At 63.1% G+C, this 16,107-nt stretch overlaps 3 protein-coding genes across 3 annotated transcripts; all 3 read left to right on the forward strand.

Annotated features, from left to right (window-relative positions):
- Positions 1 to 275: 275 nt before the first annotated feature.
- SLC6A8 (solute carrier family 6 member 8) lies at positions 276 to 5,736 on the forward strand. The gene is made up of 14 exons (XM_040076287.2): positions 276 to 290; positions 556 to 774; positions 1,128 to 1,259; positions 1,835 to 2,102; positions 2,180 to 2,312; positions 2,563 to 2,697; positions 2,796 to 2,899; positions 3,003 to 3,127; positions 3,207 to 3,319; positions 3,399 to 3,536; positions 3,824 to 3,926; positions 4,002 to 4,102; positions 4,315 to 4,485; positions 5,226 to 5,736. Exons 2-14 carry the CDS (start codon positions 687 to 689, stop codon positions 5,355 to 5,357), a joined length of 1,743 nt encoding a protein of 580 aa, XP_039932221.1. The 5' UTR covers positions 276 to 290; positions 556 to 686; the 3' UTR covers positions 5,358 to 5,736.
- A 140-nt stretch (positions 5,737 to 5,876) lies between these two features.
- LOC120758245 (epidermal differentiation-specific protein-like) lies at positions 5,877 to 8,438 on the forward strand. The gene has a single exon (XM_040076288.2). The coding sequence runs from the start codon at positions 7,183 to 7,185 to the stop codon at positions 8,239 to 8,241; it is 1,059 nt and encodes a 352-aa protein (XP_039932222.1). The 5' UTR covers positions 5,877 to 7,182; the 3' UTR covers positions 8,242 to 8,438.
- Positions 8,439 to 9,331: 893 nt separating this feature from the next.
- On the forward strand, positions 9,332 to 15,632 carry QARS1 (glutaminyl-tRNA synthetase 1). The gene is made up of 24 exons (XM_040076541.1): positions 9,332 to 9,481; positions 9,834 to 9,981; positions 10,059 to 10,168; positions 10,275 to 10,350; positions 10,632 to 10,696; positions 10,908 to 10,961; positions 11,158 to 11,215; positions 11,319 to 11,390; positions 11,560 to 11,645; positions 11,853 to 11,939; positions 12,048 to 12,147; positions 12,266 to 12,344; positions 12,467 to 12,575; positions 12,657 to 12,787; positions 12,914 to 13,006; positions 13,130 to 13,267; positions 13,341 to 13,428; positions 13,509 to 13,652; positions 13,724 to 13,828; positions 14,209 to 14,301; positions 14,607 to 14,734; positions 14,928 to 14,994; positions 15,212 to 15,337; positions 15,440 to 15,632. The coding sequence occupies exons 1-24, from the start codon at positions 9,332 to 9,334 to the stop codon at positions 15,488 to 15,490; spliced, it is 2,358 nt and encodes a 785-aa protein (XP_039932475.1). The 3' UTR covers positions 15,491 to 15,632.
- Positions 15,633 to 16,107: the final 475 nt, after the last annotated feature.

Consider the following 16,107-nt stretch of genomic DNA (forward strand, 5'->3'; position numbering starts at 1 on the left):
GCCGGCCCCGCAGCCCGGCTCTGAGCCGCCCGCCCGGCCCGGCCCGCCCCGCCGCGCCCCGCCGCCCTCAATGAGGTTCTTCCGACTCACCTTCAAGTGCTTCGTGGATTGCTTCTGAGCCCCCCCTCGGCCACGGAGCCGCCCCCGACCCGCCCCCGCTCCCCGGCCCCCCGCGACATGCCCCCCGTCCCCACCGACACGGCCGCCCCGCAGCCGCCCGACGCCCCCGCGACGCGACGCCGCCGCCGCAGCCGCGGCCGCCGCCGCCGCCGCTGCCCCCGCGGGCTCCGGTAAGCGGGGAGCGCCGGGAAGGGATGAGCTTGGGGAGGGGGAGAGGGGGGCCCACGGCCACGCGCGACCGCGGCGCGCCCTCTCCCGCCGCCGCGGGGTGAGTCACCTCTCTGCATTGTGACGTCACGCGCCGGCCTGACATCTGACGTCACGCCCCTACGCGCGAGAGGGGCGCGCGGGGGGGGGAGGTGCTTCCCCCCCTCCGCGCCCCCACGAGCGCGCGTGACGGCGGCGTGGGCATCCCCACTCCCCTCGTCTCGGCAGAAGGCCCCGGCGGGGCGGAGGGCGCAGAGCCCCCCACGGCGGGCGAGGAGCGAACAGTGACGGCACCACTGGTGCGACCCCCCGGTCCCCCCAAAGAGGCCGTCCCCGAACGGGAGACATGGACCCGGCAGATGGATTTCATCATGTCCTGCGTGGGCTTCGCCGTGGGGCTGGGCAACGTCTGGCGCTTCCCCTACCTGTGCTACAAGAACGGCGGAGGTGAGCCTCACGCTCGCCCCACGCCGCGGGGGTGCACTCAGCGGCGCGGGGGACCCCCCCTTTCCCGCCCCAGAGCGTGTGCCTGGGGGGCACCCCGCGCTGGGTCAGCTCGCCCTGCGCCTTCGAGGGGCTCGTGGGCCACCCCGCGGGGGTCCGGAGGCACGGGGCGGGGGGGTCGCGGGAGCCCCTCCTCTACCTGCCCGTGCTGACCTACAGCGCGGCGAGGGGAGGGCGCGGAGACGCCTTTGCCATTCGCTGTGTCCGGGCGGGCGGCGCAGAGAAACGCGGGGGGAGCAAAAGGGGGGGCCGGGGGGACGGCGGCGGCTGAGCCGGCCCCCTGCCCCCGGCCCCAGGCGTCTTCCTCATCCCCTACCTGCTCATCGTCTTCGTGGGCGGCATCCCCATCTTCTTCTTGGAGGTGGCCCTGGGACAGTTCATGAAGCAGGGGGGCATTGCTGCCTGGAACATCGCCCCCCTCTTCAAGGGTAACGCCGTGCCCCGCCTGCACCCTTTCCATGGCCCCTGCACCCTGCCCAGGGCCCCCGGCACCCTGCCTGTACCCTGACTGTGCCTCGGCTGCCCGCAGCCTGCTGAGGCTGGCAGCACCCTGCCCACGCCCTGCCTGCTCCCCTGCACCTTGCCCGCGTCCCATTGCCGCCCTGTGCTGTGGCCAAGGATGGCAGCTGCCTGCACCTGTGCCCCATGGCACCCTGTGCTTCCCTGCCTGCCTTGCCTGCCCCTGTGGCTCCCTGCCTGCATGCTGCTGGATCCCGGGTGGCTGCTAGATCCCCACCTCAGAGGTATCTTGCTAGCTCCCCCTGGTCCTGTGCCATGCTGCCAGCTGTCCCCACCCTGTCCCGTGCTGCCTGGGGCTGCCAGTTTCCCTGTCCCGTTCCCACCAGCTCTCCCCTATCCTGTCTAGGGCTGCCAGCTTTCCCTGTCCTGTCCCTGTCAGTTCTCCTCTGTCCTCCCCCATCCCTACAACACCCCACATCCCACTCCATGCTGGCTGCCAGATGCTCACAGGTGCCTGTGGGCTCTGATCTTCCCCGTGCCACAGGTTTAGGCCTGGCCTCTATGGTGATCGTCTTCTTCTGCAACTCCTACTACATTATGATCTTAGTGTGGGGGCTCTTTTACCTGGTGCATTCACTGACGGACACCCTGCCCTGGGCCACCTGTGGCCACTCCTGGAACACGGAGCAGTGCACGGAGCTCTTCAACCTGGACCTGTGCCACAATGACAGCACTAATGCCACTGCCAGCACTTGGACCTTCAACTGCACCGACATGACCAATAAGCGCTCACCTGTCATTGAGTTTTGGGAGTGAGTGTGGGAACCAGGAGGGTGTCGTCTGGGGCTGGGGGTGTCATGCTGGTGCTCAGCACAGCCCCACTCTGCAGGAACAAGGTGCTGCGTCTCTCTGGGGGCCTCAGCGAGCCAGGGGAGATGAACTGGCAGATGATCCTCTGCTTGGTTATCACCTGGGTCGTTGTCTACTTCTGCATCTGGAAGGGTGTCAAGTCAACAGGGAAGGTAATGCTGGCAGGGGCAACACGCATCAGGGCCACTGGCATAAGAGAACGGGACTGCAACACATGGCACCACTGGCTCCTGCCCTTCTGTGCCACAGCCCACAAGGGTGGGAGGCCTCTGTCCCGCATCTGTCCAGGGGGTGCCACCAGCTGCTGGGGACATTCCCAAGCTCTGGTCCTGCTGGAACACCTGTGGCACATGACGTAGAGGCCTGGCCTGGGAGTTCTCATGGCCACCCACTGCTCTTCAGATTGTCTACTTCACGGCACTCTTCCCGTATGTTGTCCTCATCTTGCTGCTGTTCCACGGAGCAACACTGCCTGGCGCGCTGGGTGGCATCATCTACTACCTGAAACCTGACTGGTCCAAGCTGGTTGAGGCACAGGTGAGGGCAGTGGGGAAGGCAGCAGGGAGGGCAGCAGGGAGTTGCTAGACAACCCCTGGCACCCCCATCACTCCCTGACGCCTTCCCTCACACCCCAGGTCTGGATTGATGCTGGCACCCAGGTCTTCTTCTCCTATGCCATCGGGCTGGGCGCCCTGACCGCACTGGGCAGCTACAACCGCTTCCACAACAACTGCTACAGGTAGGGCTATGCCAGCTGCAGGCAATCCCCCTGGTGTGTCCCAGTGACCCCATGGTGTGTCCCCCAGTGCCCCGCAGCACTTCCTTAGATGCTGTGCCCACAGGGATGCCTACATCTTGGCTGTGATCAACAGCTGCACCAGCTTCTTTGCTGGCTTCGTTGTCTTCTCCGTGCTCGGCTTCATGGCCTCTGAGCAAGGCGTAGACATCTCCATGGTGGCCGAGTCTGGTGAGTGATGGATGGTGGGTGCCAGCTGTGTCTTCTGTGTCAGCCCTTGAGTGGCATTGCTGACCCCAGTCTCCTGCAGGTCCCGGGCTGGCTTTCATCGCCTACCCCAAAGCTGTGACACTGATGCCCTTGTCCCCTCTGTGGGCCACGCTCTTTTTCACCATGCTCCTCGTGCTGGGGCTGGACAGCCAGGTGCTGTGGCAACGAGGGAGATGGGGAACAGGGAGATGATGGGTGGCACGTCCCCACTGAGCCCTGCTTTGTGCCACAGTTTGTCGGTGTCGAGGGTTTCATCACGGGCATCCTGGACCTGTTCCCCCAGCCGGGGGCTGGCTCGCTGCGCCGTGAGATCACCGCTGCGCTCTGCTGCGTTATCTGCTGCCTCATTGACCTCTCCATGGTCACACAGGTGGGGGACACAGCTGGCCAGCCCCACGCTGGCCACCCGCGCCTGTTCCTGAGGCATCACCTCCCTTGCGGTCCCACTGTGGTTTGGGAGCTCGCTGGGGTTGCTGCCCCCATGTCAGTGGAGCTGCCCATGGCATGGGGGTCTCTGTGGCATAGGGGTGCTGTGGAGCCAGGTGCCCATGGCATGCAGGGTGTCCATGCCGGGCAAGGGACCGGTGCTGGCAAGGCTGTGACTGCCAGTGCAGGGCAGCCAGCACAAACCTGGTGACATGGGCACCTTCCTGGCAGGGCGGCATGTACGTATTCCAGCTCTTCGACAACTACTCGGCCAGCGGGATCACGCTGCTGTGGCAGGCTTTCTGGGAGTGCGTGGTCATTGCCTGGGTCTATGGTGAGGCAAGGGGGACACGGGGAGGGGGACACAAGGGGGACAGAAGTGCCCCAGCTGACGCCCTCCTCCCTGCAGGTGCCGACCGCTTCATGGACGACGTGGCCCGTATGATCGGCTACCGGCCCCTGCCGGTCATGAAGTGGTGCTGGGCTGTAGTGACGCCGCTGGTCTGCGTGGTGAGCACGGCCACCGCGCGTGGGGACACGCGTGTGCCACCGCCCCCGGCTGTGCCGCGGGCACTGAGCGCCCCCCGCCGGCCGCTCTGGGCACACGCGCGTCACGGCCGTGGGGCGAACACGCACCTCGGGGGCTACGGCGGTGACACGCGTGGGGGTGGGGACCACCAGCTCCCTGCCCCGCGGGACCTCACCTTCCTCTCTCTCCCCAGGGCATCTTTGTGTTCCACGTGGTGAACTACAAGCCGCTGACGTACAATAAGACATATGTGTACCCGTGGTGGGGGGAAGCCATCGGCTGGGTCCTGGCGCTCTCCTCCATGCTCTGCATCCCCTGCACTGTTATCTACAAGCTCCTGCGCTGCAAAGGCTCCTTGCGCGAGGTGAGGTGCAATGGGATCGTTCCTGCCTCAGTCTCCACTCCATTCTCAGCTGTGGTTGTCCACCTCTTAGTCCTGTCCCCGGCCCAGTCCCGGCCATATTCAAATTCCACCATCCACATTGCCATTTCAGTCCCATCCACAGCCAGGTCCCATCCCTGTTTTCATCACTGTCTCATTCCTATCCAAATCACGTGCCTGTCCCGGTGGTCTCACTCCCACCAAAATCTCGCCTCTGTCCCCATCACTGTCTCATTCCCAATCTTACCTGATTCCATTGATGCTTACATCACTGTCTCAGTCCTATCCCTATCCCTGTCGCAGCTGAATCCTGTGCCTGTCCCCATCACTGTCTCTTTGCAATTCCTGTCCTTCTCTCAATTTCACTTAGTCCTTTTCCCATCCTAGGCTCACCCCCATCCAAATCCCGTTCCTGTCTTCATTGCTCTCATTCCTATCAGATTCCCATCCCCACTGCTGTCTCACTCCCAGCCTCACCCAAACCCCTTCCTTGCTGACATCACCATCTTAATCCTGTCAGCGTCTCATTCCCATCCCTGTCCCCATGCAATCTCTGTCTCTTTCTCAATTCCATTTCAATCCCTTCCCTGTCCCAGTCTCACCTCCGCCCTCATCCAAATCCCATCCCTTTCCTACTCCTGTGCATTGCGGGGAATTCGCCAATCTGGGTCCAGGCTGTCCCAGTGCCGTTGTCCCTGGGTGCTGACACCATGTCCCCACAGCGCTGGCAGCTCCTGACCACTCCAATCTGGGGCCAACACCATCTGGAGTACCTGACGCCAGAGGCAGAAGCCAAGCTGCTGGCCCCAGAGCCCCCCAAGGAGAAGGCGACGCTCTTCGAGACTGTGATCTGAGCGTGGGGAGGGTCGCGCTGCTCCCGCCCGCCATAGCAATAATGCCAGCACCGCCTCCCACCCATGCTGCCCCGTGCCCCCCACGCCGCCCTGGCCGCCGGCCTCGCTGCAGGGGGTTGAACACAGCGAGGTGGGGGGAGCTGGGGGCCACGGAGCCAGGGCAGCCGCGGGGCACAGGAGGGGTCCCCAGCGCGGGGGAGCGTGGCGGCCCGGGGAGATGGCAGGGAGGCCGCAGGCTGGGGGAGTGAGTGGGAAAGCCCTTCCCTGGCCCCTGCCCGCGGCCCCCATGGCCCCCCACTCACTAACTGCTTCCCGTAGCGTTTGTCTGGTGTAACCCCAACCGCCCCGACATCTGGCAATAAACTGGGAGACCCTGGCAGTCCTGGCACTGCAGGCAGGGGAAGTGGGGCACTAGCAGCGAACAACTGAGGGGCGAGGTGTGGGGTGGTACTATCCTTTGGGGGACAGAGGTTTGAAGAGAATAGGGTCCGAGAATTCAGGGGCACCTGGATTCCTCTCTTGGGTGACTTGCCGGGGACGGGCCACTGGAGCAATGGGGTCTCCATCCTTCTCCACCACGGGATGCGGGTGCTCATAGGCTGTACCAAACCCCTGGGGGACCCCATGCTGCCGGGACGGGCCTTGCTTATCAGCCCCAAGAGGCAGATTATAGCCTAGAGGCTTTGGAGGTCCTGACTGTCCCCAAGGGGTGGGTCAGGAGCCAGCTGTACCTCACTGGGAGGTTTTCATATCAGTTTTGTGGCTCCCCACTCCATGCACTGTGCCTTGGGAACAGCCCAGGGTTAGTGAGGGCTGTGTGGACAAGTGGATGAGGCAGCCCCTAGGCATGTAGCCAGAAGAAATCAAAGGCTTAATCTGCCCCAGAACCCGTTGACTGCCTGAGCCCTGTCTCAGCGGGGTGCCAGCTAGGGGAATGCACATGCTCTGTCCCCCACACCAGTAGCTCCTGGGGAGCCCAGCTCCAGTTCATGCCATGGGAACCTGCATGGAGCCTGGAGGAAACCACCAGCATGCTGTGCTTGGACTGGCTGCGTTCCAATGCCTTGGTTTGATGTCAGCATCCTGCTGTGCCCAGCATCCCACCCCAGCAGTGCCTTGGCCACTCCATGAAGCAACAAAGGGGAAGAAGTGTCCCCATCTACCCCAGTCATCCTCAGAGACACGCCTGGAGCAGTACCACCATGCCAGGTGTCCATATTCAATTGCTGGGATCACCAGTGTTCCCGAGGCTCTTGTTTTGGGGTGCCGGCTTGCCCCACCATGATACCCTCTCACCCTACTGGGGTGAGCCAGCAGTTCCTGCCCCACCGGCAATGCACGCTATAATTAGCACGGACAGGGCGGAAGCATCACTGATAATTTGCCATGACTCTTCAGCACAGAGTCTTACGTGCCTGGGGCACGGCAGGACTTTCCGGCAGGGCTGGTCTGTGGGGCCGGCTGGCATCCCGGTGTGTCGACCGCCGTGCGAGGCCTGGCCGGCTCCCCAGCGCCAAAGTGGGGTTGGGTGCAGCGTGTGGGGGCGAGCGTCGTCATCGCCTTCGCTTCGTGTCACAGCACGCCCTGGTCCCACCATCCCTTCCTAAAAGGCACAGCTGCGGGGTGTTGCCAGGACAGACGGTGAGAGCACGGGGACCAGGCGGAGGTGGGCAAAGGAAAGGCAGAGGACAAGGGTTAAAGGGGTGCTGAGGTTTGCCTTTGCTGGCTGGGCTTTCCTCACGGGTCTCCTGTAGCACCAGCTGATCCCACAAGAGGGGACGTGAGCCACGGTTGTGCCCTCTCAGGAGCAGGCACCTACCGCACCATGAACCGGATCACAGTGTACGAGCGTGCCAACTTTGAGGGGCTGAGCCGAGAGTTCACCTGCGACGTGCCTGACCTGCACGAGCTTGACTTTGGGAACTGCATCGCCTCCCTGAAGGTGGAGGGGCAGCCATGGATTGCCTACTCGGACCCCAAATACGAGGGGGAGCCGCATGCCTTTGAGGAGGGCGAGTACCCCTCTGTGGATCGGCCCAACAGCTTCTCGGCGCTGCGCCTCGTGCACCATGACCTGGGGGACCCCCAGATCACCCTCTACGAGCACCCCAACTTCCAAGGCGCCTGCAAGGTGGTGACAGAGGAGACCAACTTGGCGTATGGATACTTCAACGACCGGGTGGCCTCTCACGTAGTGCAGCGAGGCGTCTGGCTGCTCTACCAGCATCCCGGCCGGGGCGGCTGGCACTGCCTGGCATGGCCCGGCGAGCATCTAGCTGACTACAAACTGGAGCTGAACTTTCAGTCTCGACTGTCCCACCTGCGCCCGCTACGGCCCGGGCGGCCCCTGGTCTCAGCACGTCTCCTTTGGGAACAGAAGCGGGTGGAGGAGGAGCGGGAGGTGCTGGTGGATGAGATTGAGGGGGTGAACGAGACAGAGTCGGAGCAGGCGCTGGCGGCCAGCAGCAGCCGGGAGTACGGCACCACACTCTGGCAGAGCTTCCACTTCAGCAATGCCACCAGCCTCAAAGCCGGGCTCTCCTTCACACTGACCGTGGAAGCCTCCAACATCTTTACGGTGCAGAAAGGGCGCAGCGAAACCAGCACTCGGCGGCAGCGTGTGGAGGTGCAGCTGCCGGCCAAGATCCCCCCGCGCACGGCGCTCAGCATCCAAGTCCTCCGGAAGGAGGTGACGCTCTCTGTCCCGGTCCTGCTCACCATCACCCAGAACGAGAACGTTCGCACGGAGATGGGCGAGTACCGCAGCATCTCAGGTACCAATGTCAGTGCCCGCTATAGTTTAAAGCCACTGCCAGCTACGGGCAGGGAGCAGGCAGCCAGCAAGGGGACAGACACAGTGCCTGGCGCCGGGATGGAACTATAGCTCTGTGCGGGTGCTAAGCAGTGGCTGTCCTATCCGTGGTGTGCGACTCACTGTGACACCAGCGTTGACTCTCGCACCCACCATGGAGGAGCCAGCACTTGCCTTGTCTGTTTGTGGCAGTCCAGTGGCTCTGGCTGGCAGGACCTGCCAGTGCTTCCTCCCACCCAGTATTTCCAATAAAGCCCCTTCCCCAACCACTCGAGTCTGCTGCTACTCGGGCTGAGGTGGGAGTAGGATGGATGGGACACTGGGCTAAGGGGCCGCTGTGCTAAGAGGAGACACCGAGCTGGGGGGCAGGGATATCGGGCCGGGGCGAGGACTCCCGGGCTGAGGCAGAAAATGTGGGGTTGTGTGGACCCCCGGGCTGTGGGGGAGACCTCGGGCTGGGGGGGCACCGGGCCGGAAGAGCTAGAGAATACCAGGCTGGGGAAGCTGGCGGGGAAAAGGGGAGCGCGGGGGGCACCGGACTGGACAAGACATCAGACGGGGGAGCAGGAGGACACTGGGCTGAGGCAGCCAAAGTTCCACCGGTCTGGGGAAGCCTGGGAACACTGGCATGAGGGGTGTACCAGGGCGGCGAGGGGGACAGGGGAGGAAGGAAGAACACTGGGCTGGGAGGGCCAAGGAACCACGCACGATCCGGGGCAGCCGGGAACACCGAGCCGGCCTGGCCCCGCATAAACCGTGCTGAGGCCGCCGCGACCCGCTCTCCACCCCAGGACCTTGGGCACGCGCGGTCCCACGAACCCGTCGCAGGGCCCGTGCCCGGGGCCGTCGGGGCAGGCGGAGACGCCCAGGGCATACCGGAGGTGCAGGCACCGGCCGCGGGGCGGAAAGCGCCGGGAGCCCGGGGCGCCGGGGGCGGGACCTGACACATGCTCCGCCCCCGGGCCCACCTCCAGCCCCGCCCCCCACGTGGCCGCCGCCGCCGCTGGTCTCTTTAAATGATGCAATGGCCCGGGCGCTGAGCCCGCCTCCCGAGCGCCCATTGGCCCGACTGGGGCCGGCGCCCCTCTTCCATTGGTCGGAACAGAGCGCTCTCACTGCCGATTGGCTGGGCGGGGACCCGCCCCCGGGCGGAGGCGGCAGCATGGCGGCGGCGGCGGCGGCGGCGATGGCGGCGGAGGAAGCGGAGGAGGCGCTGGGGTTGTTCACCGGCATCGGCCTCAGCGAGGCCAAGGCGCGCGAGACGCTACGCAACGGGGCACTCAGCGCGCTGCTGCGCCGCGCTGTGCTGCAGGTGCGTCTGCCGCGGGCCCGCACCGTGGTCCCCGGTCCTCGATCCCCAGTACCCCATCACGTCGATGTCACCTCGGGACCCGGCCACGCTGGAAGCCCGCCACCCCGGTACCGGTGTCGCCCCCGGGGCCCGGTACCTCGATCCCCGGTGTCACCCGGGTATAATTGCACCGTGGTCTCTGTCACCCCCTCGACCTCAGCCTTCCCGGGTCCCCCCGGGATTCGCCTCCTCCCGATCCCGCCGAGCGGCCTCGGCCCTTGGCACTCCTCTGTCCCGCTCCGATCCCCGGTGCCGCCGGTTCGCCGGGGCTCGGGCCCCGATCCTGCCCTGACCCTCTCCCGGGCGGCGACAGGCTCGGAGCGCGCTGGGCCCGGCGCTGGACAAGGCCACCGGGACACTTCTGTACAACACGGCCGCCCGCCTCAAGGACCCGAAGCACCTCGGCTTCCTCGTCGGCTACATCGCTCGCAGGGAGATCCTCACCGACCTGCAGCTCAGCGGTACCGTGCGGCCCCGGCCCCCGCCCGGCCCTCACCCGGCCCCAGGGCCCTGCTCTTCATCCCTGCTCTGTCCCCAGCTGCCCTGGAGTACGTGAGGAGCCACCCCTTGGAGCCCCTGGACGTGGCAGACTTTGAGCGGGCTTGCGGTGTGGGGGTCTGCATCACCCCCGAGCAGATCGAGGAGGCGGTGAGTGGATCTGTGACCCTGTGGAGACGGTACAAGGAACATGGGACAGGCTCCTGCTGTGCTCCTGCCTGCCTCGCTCACCACGGTGTCCCTGTGCTGCTCCCAGGTGGAGGCTGTGATCAGCAAGCACCGAGCAGAGCTGCTGGCAGAGCGCTACCACTTCAACATGGGGCTGCTGATGGGTGAGTGGTGACACTGGGGCAGCCCCTGCCTGGTTCTGGTGGCTGTCACATCCCTGTGCCTGACTGCCAGTTCCACTGTCTGCTCCCCTGAATCCTGAGAGCCGGCCCCCCTTGCCGTGGGGAGATGTCATCCTGCCAGATCCCCCACACAGGCAGAGCCATAGTGCCCAGCAGCAGGGACAGCCCTGGGGCAAAGGGCATGGGATTCTGCATCAGTGGCCTGGCTGAAGCTCCCCTGGGCTTGGACCCTGCCCCTTGCCCACGGGGTGCCCTGTCCACAGGGGAGGCACGGAACCAGCTGCGGTGGGCAGACGGGAAGACCATCAAGAACGAGGTGGACCTGCAGGTGGGTGTGAGGTTACTGTGTCAGGTGCTGCTGTGGTCCCCTGGGTGTGCTGTGACTGGTGTGGCACTTGTCAGCCAGGCTCCTAGAGGGCCCAGCGCTGGGGACAGTCTGACCCACCTAGGTGCAGGCAGAGTGAGCGTGTGATGACTGGACAGGACACTTCCAGGCCTTAGGACACTTTCTGACTCCTGACCGTGTCACTCTTCTCCAGGTGCTGCATTTGCTTGGACCAAAGACAGAAGCTGACCTGGAAAAGAAGCCAAAGGTAAGGAGAAAGGGAGGCTGGAGACTTGGATGGTATTTTCTTGCAAAGTATCCAGGCGGGATCCCAAATACCTGCTCTGGGCTCAGCTGCCACTGTGGACACAGATCTCAGGGAGTGCTGGGGACAGCAAGCTGGGCCAGAAGGAGAAGATATGTGCTACAGCTGGGCACTCAGGGTGCTGTGCTGGTCTCTGCAGGTGGCAAAGGCCCGTCTGGCCCCAGCAGAGAAACAGAAGGTGGCTGTGGTGGAGAATGGTAAGAGACTGTCCTCTTCCCCAGCCCTTTAGTTCCTGCTGACCTGCTTCCAAGCTGGGCCCTGGGAGCTGTGATCAGGGAGCTCAGCTCTGTCTCCCTGCAGGTGACATGGGCACAGAGACACAGTCGCTGCTGGAGCAGCTGCGGGGAGAAGCCCTGAAGTTCCACAAGCCAGGTGAGTGTGAGGAGCCGCTACCATATGTAGGGCCATTCCACTGGCTCTGTGCCTGGTCCCAGCTCTCCGTGCTGCAGAGGACTGGACAAGTCCTGTATCCTTCCCCACTGGCTGCTGGGCTTGGCATGGTTAGGGCAGTGCTGCAGCCTTGAGCATCCTCTGCCTGCAGGAGAGAACTACAAGACTGAGGGCTACGTGGTGACACCCAACACTATGGCCCTTCTGAAGAAGCACCTGGCAATCACGGGTGGGCAGGTGAGGCCATGTCCCACAGAGCCCCGTAGTTCCATGTGAGAGTGACACAGCTGGGGTGGGTGGGGAACAAGCAGCTCACGGGCGGCACAGCCAGAGGCTGCATGGGGTGCTCTGTGGGATTGCCAGGGGCTCACATCAGTGTCGCTGCTGTCAGGGAAGGTAAGAGTCTCCTGCTGAAGGACAGAGGTGTCCCCTTTGCTTGTTCAGGTGCGGACACGCTTCCCTCCTGAACCTAATGGGATCCTGCACATTGGCCATGCCAAGGCCATCAACTTCAACTTTGGCTATGCCAAGGTATAAAGCACCAAGCTGCCCTGGCCCCTGTCTTCCTCTGCTGCTTGGCTTCTGGCCTGGCCCTGTGGTCCCTCAGGGAGCAACTGCTCACCATCTCTTCATCCCCAGGCCAATGGTGGCGTGTGCTTCTTGCGCTATGATGACACCAACCCTGAGAAGGAGGAGGAGAAGTACTTCACAGCCATCCGGGAGATGGTGGAGTGGCTGGGTATGGCTCGGGATGAGGAGGGCAGGATCAAGCCAGGGGTCAGGGACACCCCTGCATTCAGATCTTGCTGATGGGCCTTTGGGGTTCCACCACTGTTCCATTTCACCTATCCCCACAGGCTACCAGCCTTATGCAGTGACACACGCATCAGATTACTTTGACCAGCTCTACACCTGGGCCCTGGAGCTCATCCGCAGGTGACCATGTGGGGCAATAGGAGTGTCCTGGGGTGGTGTTGATGCCCTACAGTGTGGCTGGGGCTCCCCCTTGCCCAGGGGATGGGTCACTCATGTCTGGTGATGGCAATTCCTGTCTGTAGGGGTCAGGCATATGTCTGCCATCAGAAGGTTGAGGAGATCAAGGGCCACAACCCACCACCCTCACCGTGGCGGGACCGGCCTGTGGAGGAGTCACTCCTGCTCTTTGAGGTACTCCTAGCTGGGGCAGGTGCTGCGTGCATGTGGGCTCTGGATCTATGGCTCAGCTGACAGCTTCCTCCCTCTCCACAGGACATGAGAAAGGGCAAGTTTGGGGAGGGGGAAGCCACACTGAGGATGAAGCTGGTGATGGAGGATGGGAAGATGGATCCTGTTGCCTACCGTGTCAAGTTCACTCCACACCACCGCACTGGGGACAAGTGGTAGGGAGGGCCTGCCATGTCCTGGCACGTGTGGTGGGGGTGGGTCTGGATTTCCTGGGAGTGAGGAGATGTCAGGAGTGGAGCAGCACTGTGCTCTGCCCTGAGCTGACTGCATCTTCCTTGCAGGTGCATCTACCCCACGTACGACTACACACACTGCCTCTGCGACTCCATCGAACACATCACACACTCCCTCTGCACCAAGGAGTTCCAGGCCAGGTGAGCACCCTGCACGGCATGGCCCGGGGCTGAGCTAGACTTGGGAGCAGCATCTGGTGGCTGCCAGGGTGCTGGAGGACAGCTTGTCCATGCGGCTGAGCTGTGCCTGTACCTCCCTTGCAGGCGCTCCTCCTACTTCTGGCTGTGCAATGCTCTGGATGTTTACTGCCCTGTGCAGTGGGAATACGGGCGCCTGAATCTGCTCTACACCGTCGTTTCCAAGAGAAAGATCATCCGGCTGGTGGAGACAGGTGCTGTGAGGTAGGAGCAGGGCCAGCTGCCATGATGGGGCTCACCCAGAGCATGCCTGGTTGTCACACTGGTGTTTCCTCAGGGACTGGGATGACCCACGTCTCTTCACGCTGACAGCCCTGCGCCGGCGAGGCTTCCCCCCTGAGGCCATCAACAACTTTTGTGCACGGGTAGGCTTCAAATAGGATGGTCGGACAGGGCAGATGGCTGCATCCCCTGCCCAGCATGATCACAGCACGCTGTTCCTCAGGTTGGTGTGACAGTGGCCCAGGCGACAATGGAGCCGCATCTGCTGGAGGCTTGTGCCCGTGAGGTGCTGAATGAGCAGGCTCCCCGTGCCATGGCTGTTCTGGAGCCCCTCAAGGTCACCATCACCAACTTCCCTGCTCCGAAGGTAAGACTGCCATGGGCTGTTGTGGGAGTGGCATTCATTGAGATCAACACTCCAGCCCTCTTTCTCACCAGGCGCTGGAGGTCCTTGTGCCCAACTTTCCAGCTGATGAGAGCCGTGGTTTCCACAAAGTGCCCTTCCACCAGACCGTCTACATTGAGGAGACAGACTTCAGGGAGGTAAGCCAGGCACACTGGACTATACCACCCTCACTCCTGGAGCTATAGCTTGTGCAGCAGGAGCCTGGCAGTACTGGAAGTGGTGTTGGTGCTGCACATGGAGGTCGCAGGCGGGTATTGAGCACCTGACTGTGACTCCAAAATGAGCCAGCAGCCCTGATGAGCACTGGGCAAATGGTGCCCTCAGCCTGGCCAGGACATATCCAACCAGTGGTGCTCAACCTGACCTGTCCGTGGGAACGTCCCACAGCAACATGAGAGTTCAAACAGCACTGGGATCACTGATCCCTGGGATGGCAGGAGTCCGGGGAGAGATGTGCTGGAGGGGAGATCTGCTGCTCATGCTGGGGCCCCTCATGCAGCTGTGAAATCTCTTACAGGAGGCAGACAAGGGCTACAAGCGCCTGGCCCCTGGGCAGCCAGTGGGGCTGCGCCACACTGGCTACGTCATCACCGTCCAGAATGTCATCAAGGTGCGTGACACTGGGCACTAGTGACATGAGGTACATGAGGTTAGGCTGTGGAATGTCAGGACGTGACCACGCGGCTCTGAGTTATCTGGCTGCTGGAGCAGGGAAGAGCAGCAATGGTCATCTTGTGCAGGATGCTCTGAACACAGTGAGGGCCCAGGCTGCCAGTGTGGCTGCTCTCTGCCTGTCCTGTGCCTCACAGTGGGGAACAAGGTGTCCCTGAGCCGTGGGGCTGGGGGTTCAGCCCTGGGCCTGCCATATAGGATACGACTGCTGGCTGACTGCTTAGATCATCTCCTCTCCCTTAGGACATCAGTGGGCGTGTCATTGAGCTGGAGGTGACTTGCACCAAGTCAGATGTGGCAGAAAAGCCCAAAGCTTTCATCCACTGGGTGTCGGTGCCACTGGCCTGTGAAGTGCGGCTCTACGAGCGGCTGTGAGTATCTGGCTGCCAACCAGGGCCAGCACAAGCTTAGCAGTGCTGGAGCAGCAGCACAGCTGTACAACAGCAGGTCCTACTGGGGTCTGCCCAGACCTTTGGTGGCGAAGATGATGATCTGGAGATCCCATGAGTGGCACCACATCCCCTCATTTAGCAGCTTTGGGAAAAGATTCTTATCTCATGGCAGGTTTTTGCACAAAAATCCTGAGGACCCATCGGAGGTACCTGGTGGCTTTCTGAGTGACCTCAACCCTGTGAGTAGTGGCAGCAGCTGAGGTTATGGGCCTGGGGGGAAAATGGGGACTTCCTGCACCCAGTCCTGAGGCACCCACTTCTATGTACACCCTAGCCCTCTTGGAGCAAGGCTAGGCTGTGTCTCAGGGGGAAGAGGAGCTGGGGGGAGCTGGCTGGAGGGTAGGGGTGGAGAGGACAGAAGGGTAAGGGTGCTGGCTGAGCTGTACCCCCTGCCAGGACTCCCTGCGTGTGGTGCACAATGCCCTGGTCGACAGCTCTGTCCACTCTGCTCGACCCTTTGACAAGTTCCAGTTTGAGCGCCTGGGCTACTTCTCTGTGGATCCCGACAGTGAGCAGGGGAAGGTGAGCTCTGTGGGAAGGGGGCAGTGAGGCAGCCTGCACTCACATCTGCAAGCACCCCCTGCCTGCCATGGTGCTATGAGCAGACCCTCTGTTTCTCCCCAGATGGTGTTCAACCGGACGGTGACGCTCAAGGAGGACCCTGGCAAGGTCTGAGGGACCTGCTGCTTCTACACCACTGTGGTGTTGCTTCCTTGGGGGTCCTTACACACCCCCAGTGCCACCGTGCCTTGGTGCAGTCCCCTGGGGTGTCCCACAGCATCGCGTCAATAAACGGAGATCCAGCCCTTTCCCTGCACTGCCACTGCTTCCTGTTTTCCTGCTCAGTCTTGGGGTGCTGGGGTGGGGGTGATCTCCTGTTTGTCCCCTTGATGAGCCTTGGGTTGGCGGGGTGTGTGTGTGGGGTGTCTCCCTTGTTCTGGGGGCACAGAGTCTGCTCCTATCTGTTGTGTAGCACTGATGTGACCCCACGGGAGCTGCAGCTCCCCCAGGCAGCACCATGAGGTTGGACTGGGGTCAAGGGTGTTGGGGTGGAATGGAGAAGTGTCTCCGGGGAGTGCAAGTGGGGTGTAGGCAGGGCCTGTGGGTGCAGGAGATGCGCGGGAGGTGCAGGCAGGGCACAGGGGCTGCAGCACGGGTGTGCGCGCTGTGTACAAACACCGCCGGAGCGCCCTCCCCCCTTAAGGTGGACTCCAGTGGGGTCGTCCCTGCTCGGCCCCGGGCTGGGCGTCAGAGGGGTGTCCCCGCAGAACTGGCATGAGGCCCGTGCCCTG

The sequence above is a fragment of the Hirundo rustica genome, chromosome 12, assembly GCF_015227805.2.
Source record: "Hirundo rustica isolate bHirRus1 chromosome 12, bHirRus1.pri.v3, whole genome shotgun sequence".
NCBI lineage: Eukaryota > Metazoa > Chordata > Aves > Passeriformes > Hirundinidae > Hirundo > Hirundo rustica.

Bases quoted from the DNA above. Each gene is read 5' to 3' on its own strand.
- SLC6A8 (XM_040076287.2), top strand. From the start codon at position 687: ATGGATTTCATCATGTCCTGCGTGGGCTTCGCCGTGGGGCTGGGCAAC. The intron at 775-1,127 runs GTGAGCCTCACG...CCCCGGCCCCAG, and splicing joins GTGCTACAAGAACGGCGGAG to GCGTCTTCCTCATCCCCTAC. The intron at 2,313-2,562 runs GTAATGCTGGCA...ACTGCTCTTCAG, and splicing joins GTGTCAAGTCAACAGGGAAG to ATTGTCTACTTCACGGCACT.
- LOC120758245 (XM_040076288.2), top strand. From the start codon at position 7,183: ATGAACCGGATCACAGTGTACGAGCGTGCCAACTTTGAGGGGCTGAGC.
- QARS1 (XM_040076541.1), top strand. From the start codon at position 9,332: ATGGCGGCGGCGGCGGCGGCGGCGATGGCGGCGGAGGAAGCGGAGGAG. The intron at 10,351-10,631 runs GTGAGTGGTGAC...CCCTGTCCACAG, and splicing joins CAACATGGGGCTGCTGATGG to GGGAGGCACGGAACCAGCTG. The intron at 14,302-14,606 runs GTGCGTGACACT...CCTCTCCCTTAG, and splicing joins CCGTCCAGAATGTCATCAAG to GACATCAGTGGGCGTGTCAT.